The sequence below is a fragment of the Galleria mellonella genome, unplaced genomic scaffold (genome assembly GCF_026898425.1).
Source record: "Galleria mellonella isolate WM207_F2 unplaced genomic scaffold, CSIRO_AGI_GalMel_v1 utg1899, whole genome shotgun sequence".
Lineage (NCBI taxonomy): Eukaryota > Metazoa > Arthropoda > Insecta > Lepidoptera > Pyralidae > Galleria > Galleria mellonella.
Genome location: NW_026442027.1, coordinates 219,216 through 237,642, shown reverse-complemented (window position 1 = coordinate 237,642; position 18,427 = coordinate 219,216). Strand labels below are relative to the sequence as shown.

General features: G+C 35.9%; 1 protein-coding gene across 1 annotated transcript; it reads right to left on the bottom strand.

The window, feature by feature from the left end:
• Positions 1-33: 33 nt before the first annotated feature.
• Positions 34-14,671, bottom strand: LOC113513465 (organic cation transporter protein-like). The gene is made up of 8 exons (XM_026897459.3): positions 14,279-14,671; positions 6,636-6,837; positions 6,077-6,177; positions 5,620-5,774; positions 4,833-5,092; positions 3,879-4,224; positions 2,768-2,949; positions 34-1,788 (listed from the first exon to the last, which is right to left on the bottom strand). The coding sequence occupies exons 1-8, from the start codon at positions 14,623-14,625 to the stop codon at positions 1,594-1,596; spliced, it is 1,788 nt and encodes a 595-aa protein (XP_026753260.3). The 5' UTR covers positions 14,626-14,671; the 3' UTR covers positions 34-1,593.
• Between the last annotated feature and the right edge of the window lie 3,756 nt (positions 14,672-18,427).

Below are 18,427 nucleotides of genomic sequence, written 5' to 3'. Positions count from 1 at the left end.
CATATATATATATATACATATATATATATATATATATATATATATATATAATTTTATTGACCGTATTTTACATTTGTACGAGTTAGTTATTTACAAATATACACATAACTTACAACTAAACAACCTAGGAACTTTCCGACTTTTCGAGGGAGAGGCCTATAATAATATCAAAACATGCCTGCGTCAGGATCAGGTGCCATACAAAACATTGCAAGATTGTGATGGCAATAATATCATATAGCTTTCATGCTTAGAGGGAGAAACATTATAACTTATTTGGTTAAATGACATCATTTTTTATTGTCATCAAGACAGCCTTTCTCAAAGTGGGCGATAATGCCCCCTTGTGGGCGCTGCAGGCCTTAAAGGGGGCGGTAAGAGACCCAGAAAAAAATGGGGGCGTTGTGTAGAGGCTTGGGGCGTGATTTGTTGATCTTGAAGTAATAGTGGTTTTTGAAGTAGGTGAAAAAATGGGGGCACTAAAAATAATTTATTCTTAAAGTGGACAGTAGACAAAATAAATTTGGGAACCCCTGATCAAGAGTAATTAAATGAAAGGAACACTCGAAATAAATACCAACACCAAGGCCCTTTGCTAGCGTAGTAACAATAAAGCCTACTAATAATATTTAAAATTAAAAAAAAAAAATAGTTTCTCGCTGTAATAAGACCTCTCAGTAACGAAATAAGAAGAGCCTTTTTTCATAACTTTTTTTGTTATTTTAATTTATAACACAATCCAAACGCGAGAATACCTACTATAATACCCAAATTATAATCAGTAGATATAAGATCTATGAGATGAGAATGATCACAAATGAAAATGACGTGATTGAGTATATACAGGGTGTAAGGGACGGATTGGTAAAAACTGAAACAGCGAATTCAGATTATTATTTTGAACTAAAAACTAGTGGAAATACTTTACGGAAATTTAAAAAATTTTCACCTGTTTTTTTTTTTCATATAAAATCATGTAATCTGTGATATTTTGTCATAATATAAAGAAGTGATATTTTACAGTGTAATACTATAAAATACTAAAAACAGCAATGTATTATTCGTAATCGAATTGTACCGCGACGCGCGGAATCAGCTGTGTGAGGCCAACGTCACAAGTGTACGAAAACTACCTACGAAGTAGCGCGCGGTGTAGATATCCCGTGTCGCGTGGAGCACAATACGTCGTAAAATTTTAAATACATTGCGCGGCGTCAAACCTAAGAATTGTTAATTATATGGCTATGATGCATTTCTTGTGAGAAAATAATTTGGCATCTGGTTCAGACCATCCATCTGAATCAGCTGTTTTCGTTTTGGCCGACTTGTCCTCTTCACTCTGTATAAAATTTAGCCGTACCTTATTTTTTGTAACTACAAGTACTGTTGTCAAGTTACACAAGATAAAATACACTACCACACTAAAATTTGGAATACATGGTGAGTTTTACCATATTTTCAGTTAGAAATTCTGAATTGAATGCTCTTTTATGTACGTTTTGTGAGCTCACATAAGACGAAACTTTGGTAGACAGGGTACATTTGCGACATTCATTAAAATTAATGTCACTGCAAGTGGCACATTGCACATCATCACATGTCCACGGAGAGCACTGGCGGGGGGTGGGGCGCGGGCGGCGGCGGAGGTGGCGGGGGCGGCGCGTGCAGTCCCTCGGCCGCCGGCACCGACTGCGGCAGCAGCGCGCGCCTCGTCTCCGGCACCAGCAGCGCCGACGCCGCCGCCAGCAGCGCGGAAGCACCGTACAGTGCCGCTTGCACGTACGCACTCTAACAAACGAAGTACATTTTTATTAGGCACTATTTTATAATTAACACATATTAATTGGATCTAGCTATAGATGATGAGAAATAAAAAAAAAAGATCCACATGGGAACTTCCATCTCATGATTCTGCAGTTAAGATGTAGCTGCTGTGCTTGCACGGTTGTATTTTAGTTTGAATATATGCCAGTATGAATGCTGTGACCTAAACGAGGAATGTCACCTGGAACCTTAGGAATGTCACTTGTAGATTAGTACATGTACAATAGTATATATTGTTGTATTTAATTAATTTGTTTGCTATCCATACCACTTTTATACATTCATATTTTCTTCTCTTTTTTGTTATTTATATGCTTTTTAATTATTGTTAACACTGTATAATACACCGTAGTCGTCCGTGAAGTCACTGTATGCAAGACGCATAGAATAACAGCGCTGTGCCAGTAAATAAACTGCCATGGCATAATACTAAGTGCTGGGGGGACAGGGATTGTTAGTAATGAGGTCTAATTTCCCCCATTACTAGCAATACACACTATCAGGTCGACCACCACGCAGTTGCACCTGGAAACTATCGTGATTAATTGTAGTGAAATTCATCACGATGGGCTAATTGACCTGCTTGCATCGTCACCTATCAGCTCTCACTGGTACCCCGCCAGCGTATATCGATAGTGCAGGCGGGGTTAGCATTCCATTGTCACCCATTAAAAAAAACTTAGTGCTGACCACGTTGACAAATAATTGTTACAAGTTAATATTATTGTCTTTTTTGTTTTTTAAATATAGTTAATTGCTAATAAAGCTTCTTTTCTTTCTGTGCAGATGGTCAAAGAAGCGTTACATATAGTCCCCATATAACGGATAAAGAGTATCATAATCTTATGTTCTATCAGCCGCATCTAGATCATTCATAGTTGTATAAAATACATCATGATTAACTCCAATTTAGAATATGTCTTGGTGGCTAGAAGTTACTTACCAGAAGCGGCGTCTGCGGCGCGAGTATGGAGCCGACGCGGCCGATGAGCGAGCAGGCGGCGAGGGCGGAGCTACGCGCGTGCGTCGGGAACAGCTCAGCGGTGAACACGTATACCGAGTTGAAGGCGAACGTAATCGCCAGCTTGCCCACGAAGAACAGCCCCAGGCCAGTCCGGGCGCTAGCTGAATGTGGAATTAGTTCATTACAATATAATATTGGTAATGTTACGCCTAGTAAAAGGCTGAACATCTGTGGCTTCTAGGTTTGACTAGACAATCCTCAAGGTCTTAGTCACCGTGAAGCAGTTGTGTTTGCATGGCTGTGTTTCGGTTTGAAGGGTGGGATATGGCGTGAATTTACTGGGTACAGAGGAATAACACCTGAGTCCTCAGGAATGGCAACGCATGGGGGGTATCATGGGCGAAACAGTATACTCTGTTATGTCCATGGTACTGCTCATGTCTATAGGCGACGGTTACCACTTTCCATCAGGTGGGCCGTCAGCTTGTTTGCCATTCTAAGTTCTATAAAAAAAAAAAAAAAAAAAAACCTAATTTAGAAAACTAAATTAAACTGTCTGTACTAAGAAAAAGTGTTTCGAGAAATTACATATTAATAAGATACAATACAATAAGATCTATGCTGTAGAAGTAAACGTTGATAACATTTTTAATTTTTGTCATCTACTTTTTTATTATAGAGTCATTATCATCACCATTTCAGCCATTATCCGTCCACTGCTGGACATAAGCCTCCCCCATACACTGCCATAAAGAACGGACCTGAGCCACCTGCATCCACTGACTCCCTGCAATGCATTTCAGGTTGTCACTCCATCTAGTAGGGGTCGTCCTACACTGCGTTAACTCGTACGCGGTTACCAATTAAGAACCATTTGTTCCCCATCGATTGTCGGTTTTTCAAGCTATGCGACCAGCCCACTGCCACTTCAGCTTGCTTATCCTTCGGGCTATGTCGGTTACTCTGATTCTTTTGCGGATATCTTCGTTTCGGATTATATCACACAAAGAGAATCCGAGCATAGCCCTCTCCATAGCCCACTGAATATTATAGAGTGTTGGACTAAAATATATGATTAAAATAAACTTACAAACAAAAAATGGAATGACACACGCGATGCCACAAAGCAGGAACGCTACGAATATGCTGAGCCTGCGGCCGAACCTCTCCAGCGCCATCATGAGGAGCAGCGATGCGACAACCTCCATAGCCATGTTAAGTGCGAAGTTGATGTACTTGTCGCCGTCCAGCGACACCGAGTTGATGGTGAGGCCGTAGTACACGAACGTGGAAGCGATCCAGCACCAGCAGCACAGCGCGAATCTGATCATCATCACGCGGGACTTCAATAGTGTCAGCCAAGGTTTACTCTCGTTCATTTCTTTCTTTACTACGTCGTTCTCTAGTGCTTTCATAACTTCGTCGTTTAAAATTACCTTAAAATAATAATTGCCATTAGTAAATGTAAGCATTTTTTTTAATAGGTACTGAATCACTGTATCTTAAAATTTAGGAATTTCATCTGTACATTCATACAGGTAGAATTGTTAAATTTAATTCATTAGTCTGCAAGCAATCCCACTTGTATATATTTATATTTCTTGTCTTTTTGACTATTGTTTTATATGTATTAATATTTTGTACTCGTATGTAGTACATATATACCACCCAAGTTACACTGCAACATTATGTCAAAATAAATTCAAGATGGACGCTGTTAAAAAATGGCGTTATTTTTTGATTATTTCTTGCATTTGTGTGTATTGTTTTTTATTATTGTTTTAAAACTGTAGGTAGTCGTCCGTGAAATCACAGTGTGGCTTGCACAGAATAACAGCGCTGTGCCAGTAAATGAACTGCCATGGCGTAATGCTGAGCGTTGGGCACGTTCACAACTAGTTGTAGCGAATTAATATTATTGTCTCTATTTGGTTTTACTTTGTTAATGCATCTGGTTATCAATATAGCTTTTTCTTTCTTTGTAATCTATAGTAAAAGTGTTGTATTATATTCACTGCAAAATTAACGAGTAATAAGAAGCAACCTTGTTCAACGTGGCAGCTTTACGTATAACGGCAGCGGCGTCACGTGTGCGGCCGCGCGCGTGCAGCCAGCGCGGGCTCTCGTCCAGCAGGAGCCGGTAGACGGGCAGCAACAGCGCGGGCGTGTGGATGGTCCACAGCAGGTGTCGCCAGTACGGTATGCCACGAGCGATGAATGCGAACAACACGCCGCCCACACCGTACGCCACGCCTGTGGCGCACACGAACGCGGCGCGGAGAGATGGACGCGCTAGCTCCACCACTGTAATTAAATGAACATTTACATTTCTCAATAGCATTATATTATGCCGTGTGTGCCCCGGCATAGAATAGGCCATCCCTTCCTTTCCCGTGGGTGTCGTAAGAGGCGACTAAGGGAGGGCGAGGGATGGGCAGCAGCGTCCGACTTAAAACATCTCTAAAAGACTAACTGCGGTGCCAATCCGCCTGCCAAGCGTGACAAATACTGTCAAAACTCCCTTTATGGGGAAGGCTTATGTCCAGCAGTGGACAGTTAACCGCTGAATTCATAATAATTAATAAAAAATTCTCATTCTCAAATTCTTGGTGAGGTTGTCATACCCTTATATTACTATGGTATGGTACTCGTAATTGTAATGAAATTAATTGAAATTAATTTGCCAGAAACATGGTAGATAAGATGTTGCATTTGTCAAGTTTACAAGATGTCCATTATGTTTCGCCACATCAAATGGCATGCAAATATTAACCATTGAATTTACATGTACTTTAATTAATGAAATTATTTATTTATTACATAGTACATACTCATGACATAGGCTGCGCTGTTAAATCCGTAGCCCAGAGCAGCTTCCAAGAATTCGAAGACGAGGTACATGTAGTAGTTGATGGACAAAGCTTTTATTATCCCCATGATCGCTGCAAAAGCTGAGAAGATGCAGAATGCAGTTCGGCGACCTTTTCTGGAAAAGAGAATTTTACAATGATATCAGTAGTAAATAGTTTTTATATTATTTACTGTAGTTTTTCTAAAAAGGTAAGAGTCCTAGCTACTATAGCGATAGAAAAGAATCTTCCCTAAGAGGAGTTCTGTTAACGTAAAAGTTTGACTGTGGATATTAATTTTTATGTAGCATTTTATCTGTAGTCAGGTACTTCTAGTTTATCTATAGAAAATTTGGTTTCTCTGCCTTGTGGTTTTCATGTGAATCATATTGTATATTGCCGCTGTAATGTAGGAGGTTAGGTACCGTTGAACACTAACAGGTCCGAAGTGTATCCCGTGAGTACGAGGGCGAATGGCAGCGCGGCGTTACGCACCGTGCCCACCATCGTGCGCATCCACTCGCGGCAGCCCAGGTCGAACTGGAACATACAATATAAATGATCATCAACGTCGGACACTGCCACAATAGATTTTATACGGTCGTAGTCGTAGGTGACAGCGAACATTATTGTATTTTTGCGATTACAAAATGGAGATGGCCCAAACTGGCTACATCATGTCGTTGGTTACGCGATATTTTCTAACGATAATTGTAAACTGATTTTACTAAACTTTCATTGGTTAAATATAACATTTGATATGGTAAAATCTTAAACATTTACAAATTTTTCAACCGCTTTTTGTTTGTAATATGGATTTATGTACGTATTGTCAGTAATATACTCGAGTTGACTCCACCCGATTCCCCTGGAAAGCATGGTGGTTCTCTGGTGAATTCGTCACGACCAACTGATTTCATACTAAACACCTCTCATACCCTACCATAGGGTTTCTTAATGATACTTATCAAATCAGTAACAATAATAAGTGAGATTACCTCGGCGAATATAGTGTCGTGATTTTCATATACGAATTGGTCGCATTCTACTAAACGGTTATCGTGGTACTGCTTCCTGTCGCAGCTGGTCTGCCCGGGCTCGAGGGGCTCGTACCGCTGGCACGTGACGTTTGGCAGTAGTGCTGTAGCTGTCTCGTTGGCGAACTGGCTGTACGGACCCTCACATTCTGGCACCGTGCACCTGAAACATGGCCGTCATTGATTCCACACATAACAAGTGTAATACATTTACATCAATGGGTAACAAATATTTGGGGGTATAATCGAGAATATTCAGACCAAGGCTAAATAAAAAAAATTGTTTCCAAAATTGATCAGATCGGGTATTGAATTCGGGACCTCATTTACGCAAATCAATGTGTCCATCAATGTATCAAGTTCGTCATTTTATTTTATGTAAAACGTATAAATACATACTTACAAAAGACGAGTTTTTGCAATAATAATTAGCCTGTACACCACGTGGATTATCTCTCGTCGTACTTAAAAGTTTGCGAGGAGAAGCAAACGTTAACAGAAATTTTACTCGTAGCCAAAATGCCTGCGGATTGTTCTTAGTGCGGATTTTGTCTCGTCTGCTAGCTCTGTCATCAAGTAGCTTGTTTGAATGGTGTGATCCAGTTTGAAGGGTGATTGTAACGGCAGTAAAATTACTAAATAGTGTGCCTGAACGCTTTTCATGTCACTAAGAGTGATGAATACCAGATGCATCGCCATCTTGGGCTGCGTAACAGTAGAACACAACGAACTACAGTTGAATGTGTAATTGTTAGTACATTATCCTGTACTTATTGCTATTCAAAACTCACGAAGGTCAAATTCTTATGATAAGTCGACTCTAACTCTAATTCGCAAACGAAATTAAACTGAAAACTGATAAGCAATTCGACTGAGACTTTGTCAAAAAGCAATATTGTTCTATATTTAAAATTCAAGTCATTTATTGCACGAATATGGCTACATACATTAGGTGAAAATATTCATTATAAGCTAAGCCGGATGTGCCCCAGGATTGGTCCGTCTCGTTACGAAAAGGGAACAAAAACTTGCTGTATATGTCAACCGACGACTTTCAAAATTTTCAAGTGGATCAACGCAACGGCTCTTATCTAAATTTGTACTTCTGTAACTATTCGCTTATAAAATCAATTAATTCGAACTTTTTATATGAAATTGACCCTTTAACGATCTGTTGAAGACATCAGCACGTAACATAAGCTCATTATTCCACATTCTACAATATCGGCATAATATGTACAATATAAATTTAATGTCAAATTGTTGTTTAATAATAATTTGTAATTATTATTACAAATTATTATTAAACAACAATTTGTCAATAATAATAATAAGCCAATTGATAAATGATATTGTATGTCTAATATTTTTTTAGATATAAAGATAATCTTTATTACCAGTAATAAAAATAAAAAAATAAAATAAAAAAGAAATCAAAGAAAAAAAAAACAATTAATTTTGCTGGCAATAGGAGCCGTCTCAGCTGTTGCTATATACATATGTACAGCTCCAACGAGAAGTACCTATATAGCGTTGATTTTCAGGCGGCCCTTAATATTTATCATTGTAATAGTCATGTAACGTACCTATAGTAACATTTGGCTGTCAAAAATCCTTTGGTTTTTTTCCTAAAGACATTTAAATTCTATTTTTTTTAATTGCCTTCGGGAATTTATTATATATTTTAAAAACCTTACCAAAAATTTTTATCAAACAATGCTGTGACGTGAGGTTGAGCGCAAATTTTGTTTTTTTTTTTAATGGGTGAAAATGGTATGGTAACCCCGCCTGCGCTAACGGGATACGCTGGCGGAGCACCAGTGAAGGGTGATAGATGAGAATGAAAACAGGCTAGTTAGCCCATCATGATGAATTCATCAGGAATTAACCGTGATAGTTTCCAGGGGGAACCACGAGGAGGTCGACCTGGTTGGGTATATTGCTAGCAATGGGATTCTCAGTCTCCATTACTAACAATCCCTTCCCCCCATTTTATTGGTATTACGGTGACTTTTAAACTTTTCAAATAGAATAGAATATTTGAAGTAGTTTTTATCTGGTCAAGTCTGACTGGATACAATATAATATTTCACAGTATAGTGATATATTGGGATTTTACACAAGTCTTTCATCAGATTGGCGTTATCGAGGCCATAAACAAACTTTGCAGAGACAATTTGTTACAAACGATAGGTGTGATTTTCAATCTACTTACAAAGAACGTTCTCAATTCGGTATGTTTTTATATACACTTGTTACTCGAACTTTAGTTGTATAATCGATTTATAAAACACTTTTTTATCTGAAAGGACATGCTTACAGATTGGTTATTTTGTTCTAACCAGTGGCTAAAATCGAAATGACTGGTTTTGCCAGTTTGAAATCGCATATATTAAACATTAATTTTTTTTTACGGGCATAGTCCAATAAAGATGAATGAAAAATAAGTCAACTAAAATGTTATAAGAAAATATACTTCACGTTTGTAAATTTCGGAATTACAAACTCAACATTTATATTGTTTTAATATAAACGCATGATGTGATCATGGGCGAAAACAATGAATGTCCATGGTACTGCTCATGTCTATGACACTTAATATATAGCCGTGAGTATAATAACAAAAAAATATATATTCATTGATTACTATCACCGAGTCGTTGAATGACTAGTTATTATAGGTCAAGTACGTAATATAATATTTCCGTTGTGATATATTGGGATTGCACACAAGCTGTGATAAGATAGCGATCGAGGAGCCGTTTGCAGAGAATGTACCACAGTTGTATCTACCTGCTTACATAGTTGTCGTTGTTGTCTCGATTTACTTTACAATCGAGCACTTCTGCCTGTACTTTGTTAGTTTGGTTATTTTGTTCTAACCAGTGGCTAATCAGTAACCAGTTATTGCACATATATTAACTTTGAACTAATGAAGTCCAAAAATGAATTAAAAATAAGTCAACTAAAATGTTATAAGAAAATATAACTCTGAAGAATTGTTCGGATTGATACCTGCTGCAGATTTTCACCATCGTACAACCCGCCATAAACTAAAATTTAGTCGGTAGTCACTTACCATCAGGTGAGCCGCATGCTCGTTTGCTCCTGTGTTGTAAAAAAAAAAAAAATATATATACTTCACGTTTGTAAATTTCGGAATTGCAACGCAAATTTATATTGTTTTGATATAAAGTTTGGTTGTTCCACTGCCACATTCATCAATCTTACCGTCTAATGTGATTTTTGTCACTTGACATCAATATATACAGTATAATAAAAAAAAATATGTCAATAAAACCTATATCAAAAGGAATATGAATAAAAAATAATAAAAAATATATAAAATTACAAATCTATATAAAAATCTCGTGCCACGGCCTTTGTGGTCGCACTCCGAAATAGCTCGACCGTTTTTATGAAATTTTTTATGTATATTTGGTAAATATGAGAATAGGTCGTACAGTATATTACATAGTGATTAGGGTGTTCCTATCCAGAAAAAAAAAATATTAAAACATTGTTTTTCTATATAAATAAAATTCCGTTCGCTAGTGCCCATGTATAAAAAGGGTCGACTGGCCAAGCTGCCAATAACAGCTCATATATGCATATTTTAGTAGTTTTTCAAAAGAATCTCCTAAAAAGTGCACGTAGTGGTATTTAAAGAGAGCAAGAGTGGACTCTGAACTATCAGAACTCCTCCCAGAGTGTTCATAATTAGTTATGCAACTTGGAATGGCAAACAAGTTGACAATTCGGGCTAAGGACATATAGATAGATAGATACTTTTTATTGTTTCCTCTAGAAGATTACAATAGTAAACTTATTATAAATAAATACAAACAATTACAAAAAATAATCACAATGAGAAAACAATGGGCGACCTTATCGCTAAAAGCGGTATCTTCCAGGCAACATTTGGATGGAGAGGAGTAATTATAGACAGTTTATTATATTATATTACAGTTTATAGTATATTATTAAATTGTACATAATATAAATGAATTACTTTTATATCTCTCTAGTTTTTTTTTCACCAGAGTGTGTCTGCCATTGTCGCCTGCATGATTTGGGTGTGTGGTGTTGGTAGGTACGTATTTGCGCAACAGCTGTACTAGCACGGCTGTATATTGAATGTATGTATTATTTAAATAACTAATTACGGCTCTAGTCGTATAACCGTACCATAAAGTACTATAACTGTCACGTGTCAACAGAGCGGTTGGTCCGGTCGGTATTGAAATACCACAAGTACAAGAATAAATATATTCTTAAAAGGTTAACGTAAGGTTTTTCAGAGGAAAATTGTGTCTACAATTAATCTATGAGATGGCCTTTTTTAAAAATTATCCATCGAGTGTAATGTTAAATATTATTGATAGGAGTAAACGCCACAAACGTAGAAATAATCACCCACTACTTCCTATGCCACTGCATTAGGTTGACTGGAAGGAATCTCTTTTAGAGATAAGTTCGCCTTTGCTAACATTGTTGTTAATTTATTGTTGTTACTGTATGTTTTAGTGCAATAAAGAATATAGTATAATAGAAGATTTTAAACAAACTTAAAAGACATGGATGAACAGTGGGAAAGATGATATGGCCAGATTAAGAGTGAATGCGGAAATGATCGCGAATAGAGAAGAATGAAATAGAAAAACATAATACGCTACCTCAAAATAATAATTGGTATAAAGGTAGGAAGATGATGATGACACGATTTTAAACATAGAATTTAAATTATATCCATATTTTAACCAACAGAATCTTTACTAGAAATATTGGGATATTCATTCTTATGTGGTAACAACACGGCGTCTTATCGCGCGCTATCTCGATAAGATACCGTGACGAAGAATGTACGGGGTATCGACATTACATGTTTTATCGTCATGAATCTATTGCAGAACTACTTAGAGATAAAGTCATATACATCTCGTGGTGTAATTAACGCTGAGATTATGTAGTTGTGTACTCCGTCTCCGGTCTTCGAGGCAATAAAAAGTCTTGTTATGTAATTAGACTTCATTAAAAGTAATTTATAGTTCAAAAATGGTTGTCAATTTTGTACAAGAGTCGTATGCACGACTACCTTTCAACGTGGAATAGCGTTATCAAAAAGATTTTTTTATTGTAAGGGAGGCAAACGAGCAGATGGTCCACGTACCCATGCCCATGAATACCTGCAATACGAGAGGAGTCGCTTTCCCAAATTCCCCATATTATATTATAAGGGGAAAACTGAAGACGGGAGTTCATTCTGCAATCTAGTTGTGGGAGGTAGAAATGAACTGGAGACACGATAGGATTTCTAACACGCGATGATATTGGTAACGCGCTAGTGTTTAGACTGGCGACTCACTTAGTATGTACGAGTATACTCAAATAACAGGCTGATTTCAAATGTTTATAAAATTAATTGTGGCATTGCTTGATAACATACTTTAGTAGATAACAATTTTCATAAATTCTTACTTACTTTTAAAAGTCTATGAATGTTTTACTTAATATTTTTATCTGTGCATAATAATAATACATAAATGATAAAGATTCATTTTGAAAAATATTTATTAGGTAAGTATATTCTTATCAATTGCCTTACATACAATTTCTTTTTATCAAATGTACATATTTAAATATATTACTTGCATTAACATAATCCTTTGTCTACATGTGATAGACTATTAGTGTTTCATTATCGCGGATTACGATTATAAATGTATGTATACAGAGTTTAAGAATTGTAACGTAGTTCAGTACTGTATTATCTAATATATAAAATTCTCGTGTCGCGGTGTTTGTTACCAAACTCCTCCGAAACGGCTTTACCGATTTTCTTGAAATTTTGTGTGCATATTCGGTAGGTCTGAGAATCGGCCAACATCTATTTTTCATACCCCTCAATGATAAGGGTGACCCATAAATTCAACAAAACAATGCAGATAATGAAAAACGTTATCGAAGCCAGCATTTTGAATGGCAAGTTCAGAAGCGAAAATGTATTGCTACCACGAATCCCTATAATTACTATAGATGTGCCAATTGAATTCAAACGCAATTAATTCCCAACTAGATTGGCATTCGTAATGACGATAAGTCACAAGGTACACAAGGCCAAACGTTGTCTGTGTGTGACTCAGATTTAGGTACACCATGCTTTTCCCACAACTACATGTGGCATGTTCTCGCGTGGGGAAACCATCCAGATTATTTGTATTGGTTAAAGACGGATTGACCAAAAATATTGTACACTCCATTGCGCTGAGAGATTAATCTTTGTTTATTTTTTAATTGCCATAATTATTAGTAGAAATATAAAAAAAAAAAATATTATCGATGTATAGATAGCTATCAAGAATTGTAATTTAATATGTATTTGTTATTTTGAATAATTTATTAACATAAATAAAGTATACTTTATTTGCCTACAACGCTTCATTCCCCTTTCAATTATAATTACATCCTAACACACTTATAGTGTTAGCTATAATGATTGATCTAAAAAAATATTTTCTAAAAATAATGTATGTGGCAAAACAACGTTTGCAGGGTCTGCTAGTACTTATATATAAGGCATTTGGTTTTGGTTTCAATTTGTGACGTGAGCTAAATAAATAAATAAAAATTAAATGTACAACCTGCTTGAGCCTGGATGAACATAAACAGACGAGGTATTTAAGCAGATTTAAATGTTATAGGTATAATTCAGGGATTTTATACAATGCCTAGCCATGTATATTTTATACCTGGGGTGTCCAGAGAATGTATTAAATATTATGAATATTATTGTCCATTACCTACTTTACTTAAATAATATTATTTAATTTTAGGTTAGTTTATATTAATTGTGATTTGAAGTATTCACAGGAAATACCAACATATGTTTTTGACCTGTTGGTTAACTATAGAACCATAGCGCTTCAATAACTTATAGTCCTAGGGGACTTCTTTTTTGCTGTTTTAGCATTTCTTCTAATTGTACAGAATGTCGGACTATATAGATTGGCGGCGACATATACATAGTAAATACGTATATGTAATTTAGAACAAAGGAATGTAATGAAACAGGTGTTTTAAAAATAATGACTCATTTGAAGTATTTCGTATGAACCTGTTTTAATGTAGAATAAAACTGATAAATTTATCAATAATACTACATTTTTAATTTTTGTATGCAAAGAAAATAACGGTCCATTGGATGGAAAGTGGAAACCGTCGCCTACAGACATAAACAATAGCATGTTTTATTAAAACACATTTATTGTATATTAAGTACCATAAAATGTTTCATGCCAGGGAGGGGTCCTGGTGCCTTGTGATACGGGTTCTTTGGATACCCAGTTCAGGCACCAGTTCTCAACAACTTTGATGTATCTATGGTATTATTTTAAATGTTTCATTGTACTCAAAAAAGCTGTGAGATAAATAAATAAACATTAAGTAAATATACATATTTATAGTATCGAGAAAACAAACTTTGTTTTTTTTTTTACAATAACAAGTAAAGAATGGCAAAAAGCAAACGGTCTGTCTGATGGTATAACCTTCGTCAATACACAAATTCAAGCGTCGGTTCTTTCATATAGCATAAGAAGACTTACCGAAAAGGCACCTGGTCGGCAACGAACACATAGTTTAGGGAGTACATGGCGGAAAATATGTTCGGTATACACAGTAACACCACCACGTAGCGCTGGTAGAAGCCGAACGGGCCCAGCTGGTCCAACGCCGCCTCCAGGATATAGCCAGCGTCACTTGCAGGGCCTGCAGCGTTGGTTTCTGACGGTCTTCCCGTACTGGGTCCCGATTCTCCATCAGTACTGCATCTAGTCTTCACACCCGTTTTTTTATTTTTGTAATCACACGCATCCGAGCGCGGTGGCGCAGACGCACCGCCGTCGGACACCGCTTTCTCCTCCATATCACATTGAAAACTGTCTGCTCTCATACGTGCCTATTATTTTTACGTGTATACGCTCGCCTTGATAAGATTTTGACGCACTCGTGGAAAATTATACCCAAACTCTTATACTGTGTAGTCGCAGATGCTGTGGACGTTTAAGTGCTACGTTTATTTGGTTGCATTGTAATACGAGAGAAGAGCATGAAATTTTGCGACGATCTGTGGCGAATCATTGTTTTGTACAACTATAACATGTATCTACACATAAGGGGTACCTAATTGGATATAACAAAAAAACATCATCTAGCACGGTTATAATAATTATTTATTTATTTGCTAAAAAACCCGCTATAAAGATGTTACTTTATAATTATGCGTGTTTTGGTGCAATAATGTCAGTAAACAATTGATTGACTAGTAGTTGTGTTGTTAATTTGTGATTTGATATTGTTGTAGCACTTAAGTGTTATAATGTTTTTGCTTGATCTGTTTTAGAAAATGAAATGACACGTGTTCTTACTACATTATTTTAATCCCTTTTTACTAATACTTATATTATAAAATATTAGGTGACGGCGTGTAGTGTGTTTGTGTGCGTTAAGTATGGGTGCATGGTATATCGGTATGTTATGGTATATATGGAATAGATTGGTGTGTGAACTGTATGCTGAGATTACATAATTATATTTCTTTATTTATCTTTATTTATTTATTTATTTATTTATTTATAAAAGACACACCAACAATATGCTCACAATAATTAAGCAGACAATGTACAATATTATTAGTAATTAAAAGAGAAAAACTACTATTACAAAATGCTTAAATCTAAGTTTGAACAAAAAAATCTTACTCCTCACTACCAAGCTTAAGGCCATATGAACATATCAATTAAAGGCGTATACAGCTCTCACAGATAAGCGTCAATGTATACTAACTAACAATTATACAACTAGAAAAGACCTAACTACCAATCCATATTATTAATAAGCCTAGTATACTGCACTAAAGAATTACCAAAGATGTCGATATCATGGTCAACGTTTACGGCTTTATTATACGATGATAACATTCTGTTGAGGGGAGAATCAAGTTAGTACGACAAGCGTATGTTGAAAATGTGTTAACTATTTTAGCAGTTCTAATATTGAAATTACGTGCGTATATCCTTAACAACGTCAATTAAGGCCATTTAAAATCTTGAACAACATTATAAGATCTATAATCTTTCTACGCTGACTCAGTGACTTCATCCCGAAGAATTCCAGACGATCAGTATAAGATGCAGTTATTGGACTTATGAATAATATACCATAATTAGCTACAACACATGTATTTAAATAAATCAATGGACTTCGAAAAGTGTATTTCAATATAGATGCAGTTGTGGTACAGTGCATACATTGTTGTTCAGTCTGGATTCAGTGTGTGGAGAGAGTAAATTGGATTTAAACTTAACTCATAATCTAGTTAATCTTGTTCATTACCCTCAAGTCAGTAATGTTTTCAAGTACACATCAACCATCATACTACGCTCTTGATATTTATAGCAAAATCTTAGGTAATTTCGTATAATCTACCATAATTTGGAGGGCATAATGCAAGACTAGTTTCATTAACAAGTATAGCTAAGTGTGGGGGATGCGGCAGGTTTTAGAATGCTTCTACGTCAACGAAGTGTAACAACTGCAATATTGTATATAGATAGATAGATAGATAATTTATTTGCATCACTGTGTGCTGTAACACAAACAGCAAAAGATACAAAAGCAAAGTAAAAAAAGATAAAAAAGATACATGTACAAAAGATCAAAAAAAAAAAAAACAAAAACAAAATCAGAATGTATATCATCGATTTTGTGTAGCCTTACCCCTTACGACCGAGAACTATTTCAAAAAGCGCGGGAAATGGGTCGTCGTTTGGGATGGAGATTTGTATGGACACGTCGAGGATGCATTTATACCCCAAAGAATACTGGGAGTCCCTTTCATTTCATGCGCCGTGAATCGGATCTCGACGCAATTTTTTAATACTTATATTAAATGTTTTTACAGGCTCAAAATATTGTACAAAATGCGTGATTATCTATCTGTTGAACTGCAAGTGACTAGTTGATACATATTGTCAAAATTAAATTACAGAGATGTAGTGTATGGCCCATGTTTGTTATTAAGGACTAAAAGTTTATTCTAGAATGCTTGTGCCCGCTTTTATTTCATAACGTCACGAAGACATCTTGTGACACAGTACTTTAACAAGTATGACGTGCTTAAATTGGCCGACAGGAGAAAGCTACATCTCTCTACTTTGCTATTTGGTGTGATAGGATCTAATGAACCCACCACTACTTGTACCAAAGACTAACGTGGAGGCAGGGGGGAAGGGATTGTTAGTAATGAGGTTAAATGCCCAATTACAGACCCAATGCTTGCAATATACCTCATCAGGTCGACCTCCACGTGATCCCTCTGGAAACCATCGTGCTGAATTCCAGGTGTATTTATAATGATGAAATAAGCGATCTGTCTTTTAATTCTCACTTATTTTCTCTAACTGGTGCCCCGCCAGCGTATCCCGTTAGCGCAGGCGGGGTTACCATTTTATTCTCATCCATTAAAAAAGTCCAATATCTATTTTACTGTAATATGAGGTTCGGTTCCTCTACAACGCCTGATTTAAAATTATAAGCAACATGTAACGTATTCACTGTTACAGTTCATGTCCAGAAACTGAGTTCTGGTGGACAGATAGGTCATAATATCTCAGATTGACATTCAAATATGTGGCTATTTTTATATTTATTCACGCGGGCAAAGCTGCGTCACGTAATTCCTAAGTATGTAAATATAAAATTTTATAGAGACGTTTGAATGATTAGAATTCAAAAAGGAATTTGAATGTTTGGAATGTTTGTCATTCAGTCACGTTTAAACGGCTACTGAAATAATATGGCCACATATTGAAATGGCCATAAATGTATTTGGATTAATATGGGTTAAAGCTATTTCGGATATGATAAGTATCTTAACGATGTATGTGATATTTAGTTATAGTTTATAAAACCTCAACGCATGGCATCCGTGTTGTTACAGGCGTCCGTAGGTTACGGTAACCCCGTTTACAATCCGGGCCGTATGCTTGTTTGCCATCGCAGTAGTATACAAAAAAAAGTATTTTATCTGCTGTAAAAATAGCATATAAAATGTACTAATATCAAATGGAATGAAAAGAAATTATAACAAAAGAGATTCTTGTACAAATTATAATAAGTGTACCTTGAATAGACAGATAGATACTCTTTATTGTTTCCTCCAAAAGATTACAGTAGTAAACTTATTATAAATATAAACAATTACAAGAAATAATCACAATGAGAAAACAAAGGACGACTTTATCGCTGAGAGCGACCAGGCAACCTTTGGATGGAGAGGAGTAATTATAAACAGTTTGATTGGAGGCACGATGAAATTCTATTATATATATATATATATATATATATATATATATCCCTACTATATATATATATATATATATATATATATATATATATATATATATATATATATATATATATATATATATATATATATATAAAATTTTTACATATCTGATGAAATACGTATGCTAACCAGACAAATATACAATATATAGAATACATTAAATATTAAGGAGAGACCAGCAGCACTTTTAATGACTATATATGATAACAGAATGGTATCAACGCTTAAGCGTACAGCTGAGTCTGATGGTAAACGGTCGCTGTAGCCTATGGACACCTGCAACACTAGGGGTGTAACGTGCGAGTTCCGACCCTGAAGAAACTTTAATATACTCTTTTAGTAGATC